This window comes from Mesocricetus auratus, unplaced genomic scaffold (genome assembly GCF_017639785.1).
Source record: "Mesocricetus auratus isolate SY011 unplaced genomic scaffold, BCM_Maur_2.0 Super-Scaffold_100676, whole genome shotgun sequence".
NCBI lineage: Eukaryota > Metazoa > Chordata > Mammalia > Rodentia > Cricetidae > Mesocricetus > Mesocricetus auratus.
Genome location: NW_024429266.1, coordinates 113,574,060 through 113,588,882, shown reverse-complemented (window position 1 = coordinate 113,588,882; position 14,823 = coordinate 113,574,060). Strand labels below are relative to the sequence as shown.

At 36.9% G+C, this 14,823-nt stretch overlaps 1 protein-coding gene across 3 annotated transcripts in view; it reads right to left on the bottom strand.

Annotated features, from left to right (window-relative positions):
* Nucleotides 1–14,823, bottom strand: part of Pals2 (protein associated with LIN7 2, MAGUK family member) — a 51,592-nt gene that overhangs the window by 19,461 nt on the left and 17,308 nt on the right. For all 3 annotated transcript variants that reach the window (XM_040737446.1, XM_040737447.1, XM_040737448.1), the window contains exons 3-5: nt 11,650–11,802; nt 8,081–8,233; nt 7,182–7,409 (exon numbers count right to left, since the gene is read on the bottom strand). In XM_040737446.1, the coding sequence (XP_040593380.1) occupies nt 7,182–7,409; nt 8,081–8,233; nt 11,650–11,802 (534 nt within the window). The remainder of the gene's footprint in view (nt 1–7,181; nt 7,410–8,080; nt 8,234–11,649; nt 11,803–14,823) is intronic.

The window sequence follows — 14,823 nt, the reverse complement described above, 5'->3', positions numbered from 1 at the left end:
ATGGAACAAAGAAGGATAAACATAATGTAAAATACAGTTTTCATATATTCTCAAAAAATAAAACCCCAAAAATTTAAATCTAGCAGCAACAACAACAAAGCAAATATGAGCAAGAATACAAAATAGGAATGATAACCTGCACTAGGGAAGAAAGTCAATTAAGAATACCGGTACACCAGATGCAGTTAGTGGTGTGCACTACAATCCCAGCACGTGGGAAGTAGCAAAAGGATCATTTCAAAGTCATCTGTAACTGCACAGTGAATGGGAGGCCAGTGTGGACTACATGCGCCTTAAAAATGAAACCAACCAATGAACCAACCAAGTCAAAACCCCAAAAAGAAAAACAAACAAACAAAAACCCAAAGCAAAAAACAAAACAAAACAACAACAAAAAACCAAAAACAGTTCCTAACACTTGGGAGGTTAAGGTAGGAGGATTACCCATGACTTCAAGGCCAGTCTGGGCTACAGAGCAAGAATCTGTCTCAACAAGACCAGTAAAATACACACTTAAATTGTACATATTACAGTCTTATTTTCAAGGAATTCAAATTGTTCAGTAGACCAAGTGCATATAAACAGGACTTTATCACTCAAGAGGCTAGGAAAGGATAAGGGCAACTTTGTAAACTGGATGAAAATCTCTGCAAATTATAATTTTGATGAAACATTTGTATGCAGGTGTCTTAGGGTTAATACTGCTGTGATGAAATATAACCCCAAGCAACTTGGGGAGGAAAGGATTTATTAAATGACTTACATATCCTGAATCATAGTCCACTGAGGGAAGTCAAGGCAGAAACTCAAACCAGGTGGGAACTTGGAAGCAGAAGCTGATGCAGAAGTCACAGAGGGAAGCTGCTTACTGGCTTGTTCCACCTGCTTTCTTATAGAACCCAGGACCACCAGCTCAGGGGTAGCCCCACCTACAATGAGTGGGCTGCCTCCTATCCCAAATCAACAATTAATTAAGAAAATGCCCTTCAGGCTTGCCTGCCTACAGCCTGATCTTTGGAGGCATTTTTCTCAATTGGGGTTCCCTTCTCTTAGATGACTTCAGCCATGTCAAGTTGATATAAAACTAGCTAGCACACCATAATACAAAAGAATGTCAAAGCCAAACAAGAGAACACAATAGACAAAGACCTAAAGATTTCACTGAAGTGGATAAAAGCATGGAAAATATGTACATGAAAAAATTTTCAATCTTATTCATCAATAGTGATATGCAAATTAAAATTACAATTAGTTATGCCTGTAGGCCTATTATACTGATTAAAATTAAAGAATGGTCACACCAAATACAGCTAAGACTCTGAGTAAAAGAAACTCATGCATGTAAACTGTTACAATCATTCCTGAAGGTTTTTTCTCTAAATTTTCAACATACGCCTACCACATGACCAACTCCCTCAATCCCTAGGTATTTATAGTCTCTAGAAGTTTTTTAATAGCAAGCTGGTAATAACAAAAACGTTCACCAGAGAACTTATACATAAACAAATTAGTATGTCTATGCAACTAAATACTAGATCAATAAAAAGGTATGAACAATCAACACAAGTAAGCAAAATAGATAAATCAAGCAAATTTATGAGGAAAGAATCCAGGTAAATACTGAGGTTTCCTAGATTCTATAGGACCTTCAAGTTAAGAAACACAAATAAAAAATCTGACTCTCTGAATTATACACGAGAGAACATAAAACTTCTGTCGTTCTGGGTCTGAGTTAATTCATTCAGTATATGGTCAGGGAGCTCATATAGTGTCAAATTGCCTAATCAAGTTTAATTCCTATCACCACAGATTAATGCAGCTCTCAGACTGAGAGAAGCTTCTTGTGCAGTGCAGCATGGTGAAAGAAGAAATTCACAACTGGTCAAAGAGCAAAGATTAAGTAAGTGTCTATGGAGTGCTAGATTTATTCCCAGGCATTAAGGTGACTCTACTATAAATCATGTCTTAGTTATAATTTTAGTTGCTTGATATGAGAAAACAAAACAAAAAAACCTTAATGTATACTAATCTGATTTTAAATACTTTGCTAAACTATTATTTCTAGTTTTTGGGGGTGAGTTCTAAGTATAAAAATTATATTAATTGAAAATTTATAGTTTCACTACCTCCTTTGGAGCCTCTTTGTCTCTTTATTTTTGTCACACCATGCTTACCAAATCCTTAAGAAAACAATGACAAGAAGTAATGCTAGTGATACCTTTCTCCCCCCCACCTCCCTTTTTATTAAACTTCTCTGAGTTCACTGAGGCAAAAGTTTTATTTATCTTTTAGATTTTACTTTCTGGCTTCCCTGGATTAACCAATAGCAAACAAATAACTGAATTTAAGAAACAATTAACAACTAAAAGTTTCAGTGTCCAAGAATCTTGAAACTTAAAGATACTAAGGAGTTATGTTTCATTCTATCCCCAATCAAGTTTTTTTCTTTCTAAAGTAGTCAAATCACTGCTATTTTATTCTTGAAACTGAGTCAGTTCAGTTTGCTTCATTGTTTGAAGCCTCATCAGAATTCTGAACAGGATCACTCTCCTCCTCCATTAGCAAGTTGTGCTTTTCACCGTCGTCTGACAGGGTCCTTAGTTGGTGAGTGCCAAGCTGGGTTAAGATCCTGGGTGGCACTTCTGTCAGCTGCTTTGTCCCAGGACGGCTGAGAATGGTGAAGTGTGTGTGTTGCAGAGATGTCTGAATGTTAGTGGATTGCTATTCCTTGGTTCGCAAACATACTAAGCATTAGCATCAGAATCATTCCTAACATCTATAAGGAAAACTGGAACTTTAGTATTCGCTATAGCGAAATCATTTGAGGACACTTCTTTTACTAATGTACACTTGTGTATAATATGGTGAGTTCCTTTGGTTTATGATGGGCTCTTTTACTTTGGTGGAAATCCAGACCTCATGGGGTAGTAAAATTAGTTAACTTGAGGTGTCAGACAGACTAACTAAGAGTGCTGCTTCTGATGCTGGAGCTGTCGGGTCCAAAAGAAATTTGGACGAATGGTGACTGTCTCTGGTGCCTTTCAGCACATCAAGGCTCACTCAGTACCCGTGGCTCCTCTCCGCTCTTCTCACCTCACCCTCATCTTACACTTCTCCAGCTCCTGGTCTTCCGTTCTTAGATAAGCCTCCTATTTCAGCCATGTGCCCTTTGGGTCCTCTCTCCCCTGCTTTTCTCTCTTCTTTCCCTCTCTCACTCCCCCGCACCTCCCCTCATGGTCCATCTAGTCTCCTGGCCATGTTCTGTCTGCTACTTTCTCTTCCTGCTGACCCCTCCAGGTGCCTCTGGCTGCACTTTCCCTCATGTCTACAATAAAACCTTCCTCTCAAACATACTGGGAGCAGTCATGTCCTCACTTTATACAGAGTCAAACTTCCAACTGCTAGGACTTTCCTCTTCCTACTTTATTAGTACTTATGAAAGAAGCATGAATCTGAGTCAAATTTAATCACGTATCTATAGAGGTCATTCTTCATTTGTTAATATGTGGATTTTCTTATAAGATCTCTATACTAGCATACTTTCAGAAAATTCAACTTGGACAAACGCTCTTTTTTTTTTTTTTACAGAAAATTACCTTTACTTGCTATTATGTTGAATGGAATAAAGTTGGAATTTATTGTCCTATAATACCCTTGGTGTCTAGGTCATGCTGGTCATAAAGGTTAAGTAAAAGAGGATTGCTAGCAAGTTGGCCTTATTATGATTTATTTATCTCCTAGAAATCTTACGTGTTGAATTCTTCGATTCCCAGATAATGGATCCAATCACTGAGAGGTGGGTGGACTATAAGGTACTAATGTCATCAATTCATATTGAGTGGGCAGTTAGGAAACAGGTCAACGGGAAGCATGACTTTGAAGGACATACTCTGCCTTTGCCCCTTTCTATTTCTGTTTTTAGCCCTACCATACTACATTGCTTCACCATGCCTTTCTACAATCATGCTCCCCCTCAACAGCCTAGAAACGTTATCAAGTTTCCCTGGACTGAACTTTCTAAAATAATGAGCCAAAATATAAAGCTCCCCAAACCATTTACCATAGAGGCAAAAGTTAATACAGGCTTTATAAGCAGAATTGTTTATACCTTCCAGAAACCCAAGTCATATATAAGTTGAGGAACTTCCAAACTAGCTACATCTTTAGCTTACCCTGGTTCTAACACTGTAAAATATATATCACATGTCTCATAGACTGTAAGCCAGCACTTCAAGTGTTTCAGACAAGGAGGATCTATTGTCACATTCAGAGAAAAATACTACCCTGGTTGGAGAGCTTCTGTTTTCCCTCTACTGTAACAACAATCTACAGAAGAAGTACAATAGGCTCCAAAGCACAGGATTCCCCGCTTCTCCATGGAAGATACATTCCAACATGTGCAATGGATGCCTAAACCTAAGAAGTAGCAAACTTTATAACTTACTGTTAACTATGCACTTAAAAAGCACTGTGACCATAACTTACTGTTTTAGGTGAGGCAATCAACTAGCATATTTCTTTTTCTTCACAATTTCATGTATAGAAGATCTGTTACCGTACCATAGATCTTAGCAACTTCAGCATAGCAATCTTTTTGTTTTCATGCTGGATTAAAAGTTGTTACCATTACACTTATAGGATGTACTCCAAGGTTTTTGAGTTGGCATATCTCAATTGGCAGCCCTTATGCTTTAAGGCTGTGACACACGGCAGGAGTCACTTGAACACCAACACTTGATGCATAAGGATGCATATGTGCTCTGCTGAGAAAGCTACTAGTAGTGGTGGGGTACTGTACACAGTACTCTGAACAAAGGATTGAGCCAGGTTCTGGGTGGAACTATGCATACGGAGCCAGTTCCTCACACTGTTCATTTTAAAGTCTGACTCATTTCAGGAATTTTCCACTTAATATTTTTAGACTGTGGTTGACCATGGGTAACTGAGACTGCAGAAAGGAATACAGCAGCTGGGGGAGGGAGCTAGTGCACTAGTGATAAAGTCAGTTGAGGGCAAATGCCCTTCCTTACACGCAGCATCTCTAAGATATCCAAGGTTTGTCCAGAACTGTTTCAACATAATGACTTTCTGTTTAGGAGGGAGGGAGGGAGGGAGGGAGGGAGGGAGGGAGGGAGGGAGGGAGGGAGGGAGGGAGGGAGAGAGGGAGGGAGGGAGGGAGGGAGGGAGGGAGCCAATTTGAGTACAGTTGGAGGCTCTTTTTCACAGTAGGATATGCCAGAGGCTGTTAAATGGGCTTGTATAGCTGATTCTTCCAACTTCACACTTGAGTCCTCTTCCCTAGTTCTAAAGATCAGATAAAACTCAAAAATTATACAATGGGGAACAATTTATGCTTAAACCAAAGCTAAATATCCATACACTGAAGCCAGCTATTCAGTTCACCAAATACAAAATTTACACAGAAAGCAAAGAGCTGTTTTGCCTGTAAGAGTCCATTATACACTAAATATGATCATCAACAACTAGACAGGATTGGGAAACACCATAAAACAGACCTCTGGGAGTATGTATGAAGATGCTTCTAGAAAGGGTTAACTGAGTAGAGAAGATCTACAGTAAATGTGAATGGCATTATCCCAGGGGCTTGGGTCCTGGACTGAATAAAAAAGGGAAAAGTGACCTGAGCACCAGCATTCACCTCTGTCTGCTTCCTGACTGTGGATACAATGTGACCAGCTGCCTTAAGATCCTGTTGCCATGATCTTCCCAGCATTATGAACTGTTCTGTCAACCTGTGAACCAAAGTAAACCTGTTTCTTCTGTCAGGTATTTTGTTACAGAATGAGAAAGTAACTAATGCACATTGGTGACTTAATTATAGGACTTCTGGCTGGGACCACAGAGGAAAATATTATCTTCCCAATATTTTACTAAATCACAAATTATTTTATTTTATTGTCATGCTATTTATCATTATTACTGTTATTATTATTTGTTACTTATTATTCTTCCAACATATTAACGTTCAAATAGGTTTCATTTTGTCATAGAAACATGTAAATGGGGGAAAAAGCCTGAGAACAGGAATAGTATAAGTTCTAGTGTCTTTTTTTTCATGATTGCTTTCTTTGTAAAGTAAGGCAATATCGTTAGTTTTAACTGACAACTTGACACACCTACAATCAATTGGAGAAAAGAGTCTCAGTGAGAAACTATCTATACTGAATTGGCTTGTAGACATGCTTGTGGGGGACTATCTTAAGTTAATTGATTTGAAAAGACCCAGCCTATTGTGGGTGGTAACATTCCCTAGACAGGAGGTACTGGGCTGTGTAATAATGGAGAGATAGAGTTGAGCATAAAGATACAGGTCAGCATGTATGTATTAATTTATCTCTTCTCTCTTGACTGTGGATAGAACGGGGCTAGCTATTTGAAAGTTCCTGCCTCACCTTCCCTATCATGATGGAATTGAAACCCCTTTTCCACTAATTTGCTTTTTGTTGGGTATTTTATCACAACAAAAGAAGGTCTAGTTTATATGTGAAAGAAAATCACAATTAAGGAGTATATCCTATTCTCCTAAAGAACAGTCCAAAACCAGAATGCTAGGTATCTCTATGTTTTCTTTTTTGAGGGGTCTCACTATGTATCCCAGGTTAAGTCCCAAACTTGAGGTCCTTCTGTTTTCAACCTCTCAAGTACTAAGATTATGTCATGCCCAATACAAGAGCAGCCATTACAAGAGATGGAAATAATCTCCATCATTAGCACATTAGCATGCTCTCCTGTTCATTTACTCATTTCACCTAAAATAGACATGAAATATGGGAAAAACCAATATATCTGACACTGTGTATCATTTAATATATCAAAAGAACACTAACCTGGAGGTAATCAAGACTACTCAATCTCAAAGGCCCTAACACAATGTTTGAAAAACAAGAGATATCAAAAATGCTTTTCAACTAGAGAAATTAAAAGGCTTTATGACTTCTGATACCTACCTGTAGACTACCCAAACAACAGGGTTCGTAATGTTTACAAATAAATGCCTTTATTATTTCCTTTATATTACTAAGATAGTATTAGATAAAAATAAAAAAAACTTTATCAAGACAAACTTTCTTTAGCAAAAGAGTAACAATTAAGCATCTGCCTAATAGAATGATGTAAAAAAATGAAGTGTTCTTAATATCACTCAGGAAATTATCACTAACCTGTTGAGGAGTAATAGTATCTCTATAACTTGGTAAAATTTTTAGGGTGACACTTCCACTAATATTTTTCAGTAACTCTTGTAATTCCTTTGGATTGTTTCCAACCTCATGGCCATTGACTTCCTTAATGATATCTCCCACATGAAGCAGACCTTGTCGATCTATCATTCCTCCATGAAGGATTCGGGCGATTACCAGATCATTATTTTCAACCCTAAATGTTACACCCTGTAGGAAATTATTTTAAAAAAAAAGGAATGATTTTATCTCAGTAAGAATAAACATTATGAATACAAATAAAATAATTCTGAAACCAGAATTCTTTTCCCATGTTATTTCATGTCAAGTCTCAATAAAATAAGTGCAACTTTGACATCAGAGGAACACCAATGCAACTGGATTACCCCCTTGAAATCTAGCTGTAATCCATAGGTAAAGGAAGCTTGAGGAAGCAACAGAGATTCCTGACTTGTCCTGTTTGCCACACCACTGTTTTTAGAAACCACAAAGAAAAAAAATATATAAGAGGAAGTAGTTAACTTCACTACTTATAGATCCTCATGATACTTCAAATTTTAATAGCAATTTTCTTCTTTGTTTGGGTGTTATCATTAGTAAGCAAACGGACGTTAATTTCTGAAAGGCTGGGAAAGAAATGAAACAGTTTTTTGTTTGTTTGTTTGTTTCCACTGGCATTTTTATAGCTTCCAAGTCAGCTTAAGGTTTCTTTTGACTACGTTTCATAGGCTACATGATTGACAGATCATCTGCTGTGCATTCATACAAAGGCCAAAAAGACTGATAAAATAAGCATGAGCACCGTTTCCACAATAAATCAAGAGCAGAGACAGGGCCGCACTACATTTCCTATCTAAGAAAGCAGTGACTCATCTACTCACCAATGGCTCTCCAGCTCTTTTGTGAATACCAAGAATACGGATGGCATCTACTGGCAATAACTGATTATTGAGAGAAGAATTATTCATTTCTGGGCTTGAGGGAGGCGAATCATAACACTTAGATGCCACAATATCATGGGCCTCCAGGAGCGACTGTAAGGAGTCAAAACAGCCTGTGGTTATTAGCTACTGATGGAACAAGTTGCTAAAAATAATTTATTAGTTCATTATCACTGTGGAGTACTAAAAGCTTCTAAGGACACATTATTAAATTCCCAGTATGAATTATATCAAATCATAATACTCTTTTTAAAAAGTAAAACTAGATACTTTTACTAACATCTAACAGCATTACATTCAGATTTACAGGTTTGAAGAGACCGGTAAAATTTAGCCTCATTTTTAAAGTGTCATGTTCACTAGAAACCAAACCTCAGTTTTTAGGCTTGGAAGAGGCAGGTGACAAATTTCCTATCAACAGTGTCAGCATCCTTTTCAGTCTTTACCACTAGTCTCTATTCATCTATTCATAAGGTACAAAAAAAGGTCACGTGACAAAGATTCTAAATTTCATTATGTTGATAATCTTTGTACATGTACAAAAGGTATGCTAAAAAGATATTTAAGAGAAAATAATTATCAGTACCTCCTACCATTAATAGGAAATTGAATACTCCCAATTAAGGTTTTAGTCTATAAAAAATTCAGAAATGGTTCTGGATATAATGTTCATTTTGTTTTCTCTGTTTATTATGATTATGCCATTATGGATGATTCTGAGGTAGTTGGCTAGGAATGTCTTTTTTGTACACTAAATATTTTAAAAATTCCCTACCCTAAAGAAGTTGTTTTAATTCAATACTTGCCATAACATTAAGCTAAAAAATGTCTGAGTATGGTGAATACAGGTTCAAACATCACCAACCAAAATAGAAGAAGTGAACAAGTATCAACACATTCAAGACAGAAACAATCTGCGTATTGGCTTAATTGGTAATTCCTGATAATTTCATAAAATCATTTGCAAGATACTGGAAAAACATTTAAAAACAAGGTTAGGGAGGCAGCTCAGTCAGTAAGGTGTTTGGCCTGCAAACCTAAGCACTGTGTACAGATTCCTAGTCCTCATATAAAAAGCTGGGAACAGTGGTGAATATCTGCAATCCAGCTCTGTGAAGCGGACACAAGAGTATCTCTGAGTCTTGCTGTCCAATTGGTAAGCTCCAAGTCCAGTGATAAACTGTCTCAAAAAAGAAAGAAAGGAAGGGAGGAAAAGGAAGAGAAAACTGAGGAAAACATCAGACTTTGACCACTAGACTTTGCATACATGCACACACACATGCAAATACACACACATAAAAATTTCAAAAAGGAAAAGAACTAGAAATCTCTATGTGAGAGGTTTTCCTAATAACATTGGAAGTTATTCAAAGCTCTAACCGGGGCTTCTATTTTGAGGCAGGGCTTTCTACTCCTGTGACTACACAAAACACTATTAATACAATTTTATCTCTCAGGTCAAGAATTCTCATGTGATCCAGATTCGTGTACCAAAAGGCTGCTCACCCCTGGTTAAAGTCAGGATAATTTGAGTGCCAAAAGGAATAACTATTATAGAGAATTGAAACTCCACATTTAGGGTAAAAAATTTCAGGCACACAAAGCTATTTAGCAAATAAAACGGCTAAAAAGCGTCCATTTGTTATCAGTTGAAGCTGATGTTCTCAATAACTTTTACTTTGAAAATTGGTAAGGAGTAGGACCCATCATTTTGTTACCTTTCCAGGAGGAAATGTTACAGGGTAATAGGGCAGCTGAAGATAAATTCTGGGTTTATACAACAATGTCACATCAGATACATAGAATGAGACAGTTTGGAAAATGCTATTTTCCAGTCTCTAATGAAAATATTGATTTAGGTAAGGATTATCTATTTGTGTTTATCTAGAGGTAAGTAGTTGTTAGGAAATAACACCTGTATAATCTTAGCCTGGTGTGGTGACACATTCTTATAATGCTTGCACTCTGGAGGCCAAGGTAGGAGAGAAGAATGGTGAAGTAGAGGCCAGTTTATGCTATGTAACCAGACTCTATCCCAAAAAAGAAACAACACACACCCCCAAATAAGAAAGTATCTGTACAATGTAAAAATAACAACACACTAGATTACCTCCCAATGGAGATGATTTCAAAGAAAGAATTACACTATCATAGTCCTTAAACAAGGAGCCAATTTCAGTACCAACATTGGTAGGGAACCAGGTATTCTACATCTTCTGATACAGTCAATTCATTTTGCATCATTGTTGAAGATGATTCAAGCTTAAAGTAGTGCACTTGAGAAGTGAATCATCAACCCTTTAATTAGAACTTCAATAAGTAAATAACACATCAGAAAATCCACCAGAGAAACTCAGGAAGTAGAACATTGAAGACAATAGCTTGGTCTTTACAACTAAACATCCCAGTTAAAAGGGATATGGGAATCCCATAGATTTGGGTCGTAAATTCATATATATAATACCCTGGCCCCAAGATTCTCTACTGCCCTCAAGATAAAATTCAAATACTTTATACAGCCTTACATAAACTCAATCACATAAGCCCTTCATAAACAATGTCTTAAAAAAGCAAAGGAGTTTTATCTAACTTTGAGGGCAAAGTTTGCAGGGAAAACAGTGACACTTTCTTCTTTTATCATAGCAGTTTATCCCCCTCCAAAATGCAACATCTCTGTCACAGAATGAGTCGCCATACGTGGCTGGATATTTCTGAGGTTCCTGTCCACTTGTTCCTTGCCTAATATTCTCCACTACCATCCACTCTTAATTACAGGGTTAATATAAAAATTTTTCATCATTTCTGTTCTGAAGTGAAATTTTTCTCTGTGAAACTGTTTATCTTATTGCATGCCTTTTTTTTAATCTATAGAAAAAAATATGCTGCATAACAGTTTCTATACTTAGACAAACTTCCTGTCATCTTTTCATCATGAATTCATCCTGATACTGTAGCAATACTAAAAATGGTCCAAACTAGGCCAAAGGAGGAATGAGAAAAAACAGTGGTATTAATAAAGAAAAAAAAAGGCATCAAGATGGTTTAGAGGGTAGAGGCTCCTGCACCAACCCTAATCACCTGAGTTCAATCTCAGGGACCCACATGGTAAAACAAGAGTACAGATTCTCACAGGTTATCCTATGACCTCTATACATCTGCCATGGCATATGCCCTCACCCAGTAAAATAAAGTAAAAATGCTAAACAAACAAACCAACAAAAGACAGTGGCAGCAACATGGTCAAAGTGAGGAGAATTATTCCTAGGATTGGTCTGATGATCAAGGTTATTGATGGCACAAAGGGAAAGCCAAGGCTATTTGTTTCTGTGATCGACACTGTACATTTCTGTTATGTATACAGACATATATGTGTGTTTACGTTTCTTTAACATCGGGATATTAGAATACCTAGTCTAGGACTTATGAACTTCTAAGGCAGGCCCTATACAACACTGAATTACTTTAGTGTGAAAGGTGAAAGCTATGGGAGGAGGACAGGGACAAATTACCTGGAAGTGAGGTTCCTTGAGTATTCCAACCAGTTCTGCCACATTTTCATCCACACTTATTAGAGGACTGATATCTTCAAGAATTTCATTTACTAATTCCAAGTTATTGTCACTGACAGCTTCTAATTTTGAATCTTCAAGTCTCTCGTGAGCCTACAAAGACAACTGATTAAAGTAATATTGCTCCATCAATATTTCACTGGTTTATATTTTTCTTAGTTTTACGAGATATTATCTAGTGGGTGAGCAAGGTGGTGAGCTGGGGGAAGGCACTGGCTGCCAAGCACGATGACCTGAGCTCTATCCCTGGGAGACACATGGCAGGAGACAACTGACTCCTGAAAGGTGTCCTCTGACCTCCACAAGCACCATGACACGTATGCACACATGCACCCATTTACGGAAGTCATATTTACATCATAAAATGTAATGACTTTGGTCTTCATTCCTACCCTAAACACCATGAAATACTCACTTTTGTAAGTGCTAAAAAATGAATAGGCCAAATGACATGTAAAGAGCATGTGTCCCCTCTACTCACCAACTAGATGTCTAATATATGCTTGGACCCTGGATACTATTATGCTTTATTATATAAAATAAGATAAAAAGGAATAAAAGCATAATCATTATTCATGCTACTATTTTTCAAACGGTTAAAAAAAGAAGTGAGTCAGGTATATGTCTGTAATCCCAGTCCTAGGGAATCTGGGAGGGCAGGCTGGTTGTTTGAGGCCAGTATCAGTGCTCTCTTGAAAACAAAAGTCAGATAGACAGAAAACAGATGGATACACATACACAACAGACAAAAACAAAAATCATTTGGAAACTCTTATAACGCTGAAGCCAGTATTTTCATGTTTGAAAATCTACTCTAGGGACACAGCTCAATGTTAATATCCTTTCTTAATGCATATTGGGTTTAATGCCTATAAACGAAAACATTAAGTAAAACATCAACTTAGAGGAAGACATTTTTGAGCAGGTCTGAGAGTACTCATACTTTAATTGGGAGGGCAACCTCTTCCACGTATGTACCTTTAAAAAAAGTCTTTACTTTCATAGTCCTATACTTTCTCAGTTATAAACATTTTTTTAATAATAGGAGTAATTCTACATTCAAATTGAGAAGGAATACAACATAGGCTCCATCTTTTAGTTTTTCTTTCGACAAATAGTTGCCCACTAATTCTAAAGAGAGGGAAAGGGTAACTACCAAGATTTAATTTAGAAGACCATGTAGGATGAAATCTGTAACCCATTTCTATAAATACTGAATAGAAATTCCCAATTCTAGTGTCATATTACTGTGATGCTTTCCATGTTGTATGTATCACCATGCAGAGTAGATGCTTGAGAATCCAAATACATCTGTAACTTGTAACTCAGGGTCATTTTGTTTATATGTGCTTTTTCAAGGTGACTTACAAGAGTACATTTTATTTTCATGACACAAATTCTCTTTTCTATGTTTCCAGAATGACATTGAACTGCAGGCTCAAGAAATCTTTCTGTCTGTACCTATCCTGAGTAGTTGGAACTGCAGGTTGAGCCATCACACCCAGCAAAGTAAACTCTCAATTGGAAGAGATTTTAAGAAAGACCACAGAAGAAAACATTTTTTAAAGTTATGAAACAGAATCTTCTGGTCATATTTTGAAAACCTATACTCCACAAAATTCAAAAATTTAAAGGAAATGGACAATTTTTCTGGATAGATATGACTTACCAAAATTAAATCAAGAACAGATAAGCAAATTAAATAGACTTATAATCCCTAATAAAGTAGAAGTCATCAAAAGTCTCCCAACCAAAAAAATGGCCAGGACCAGATGGTTTCAGTGCAGAATTCTACCAGAAATTCAAAGAACAGCTAGTACCAATACTCCTCAAAGTGTTCTATACAATAGAAGCAGAAGGTTCACTGTTAAACTCTTTTTACGAGGGTACAATTACCTTGGTATCCAAGCCACACAAAGACACAACTAAGAATAAGAACTACAGACCAATGTACCTCATGAACATTGATGCAAAAATACTCAATAAAATACTGGCAAATCGAAACAAAGAACACATCAGAAAAATCATCCACCGTGGGATGCAGGGATGGTTCAACATATGAAAATCCATCAATGTAATTCACCATATAAACAAACTGAAAAAGAAACACCACATGAACATCTCACTAGATGTTGAAAAAGCCTTTGACAAAATCATGATAAAGGTCTTGGAGAGATCAAGGGTAACAGGAACATACCTAATAATATACAATAAACCAACAGCCAACATCAAACTAAAGGAAGAGAAACTCAACACAATTCCTCTAACATTAGGAACAAGACAAGGTTGTACACTCTCTACGTACCTCTTCAATATTGTACTTGAAGTTCTAGCTAGAGCAATAAGACAACAAAAAGAAATCAAGGGGATACAAATTGAAAAGGAAGAAGTCAAAATTTCCCTATTCGCAGATGACATGACAGTAAATGACCTGAAAAACTCTACCAAGGAACTACAGTTGATAAACACCTTTAGCAAAGTGGCAGGATACAAGATTAACTCAAAAAAAATCTGTAGCCCTACTATATATGGGTGATAAATGGGCTGAGAAAGAAATCAGAGAAATATCACTCTTTTTAATAGTCATAACAGAAAATATCTTGGGGTAATGCTAATCAAACAAGTGAAAGACCTATATAGCAAGAACTTTGAGTCTTTAAAGAAAGAAATTAAAGAAGGTACCAGAAAATCTCCCATGTTCTTTGATAGGTAGGAACAGCATAGTAAAAATGGCAATCTTGCCAAAAGCAATCTACAGATTTAATGCAATCCCCATCAAAATACCAGCACAATTCTTCACAGACCTTGAAAGAAAAATACTCAACTTTATATGGAAAAACAAAAAGCCCAGGATAGCCAAAACAATCCTGTAAAATAAGGAACTTCCAGAGGCATTATCATCCCTGATTTCGTAGAGCTATAGTCCTGAAAGCAGCTTGGTATTGGCACAAAAAAACAGACAGGTAGACCAACAGAATGGAATTGAAGACCCTGATATTAACCGACACACCAATGAACACCTGATTTTTGACAAAGAAGCTAAAATTATACAACGGAAAAAAGAAAGCATCTTCAACAAATGGTGCTGGCATAACTGAATGCTGGAGTGTAGAA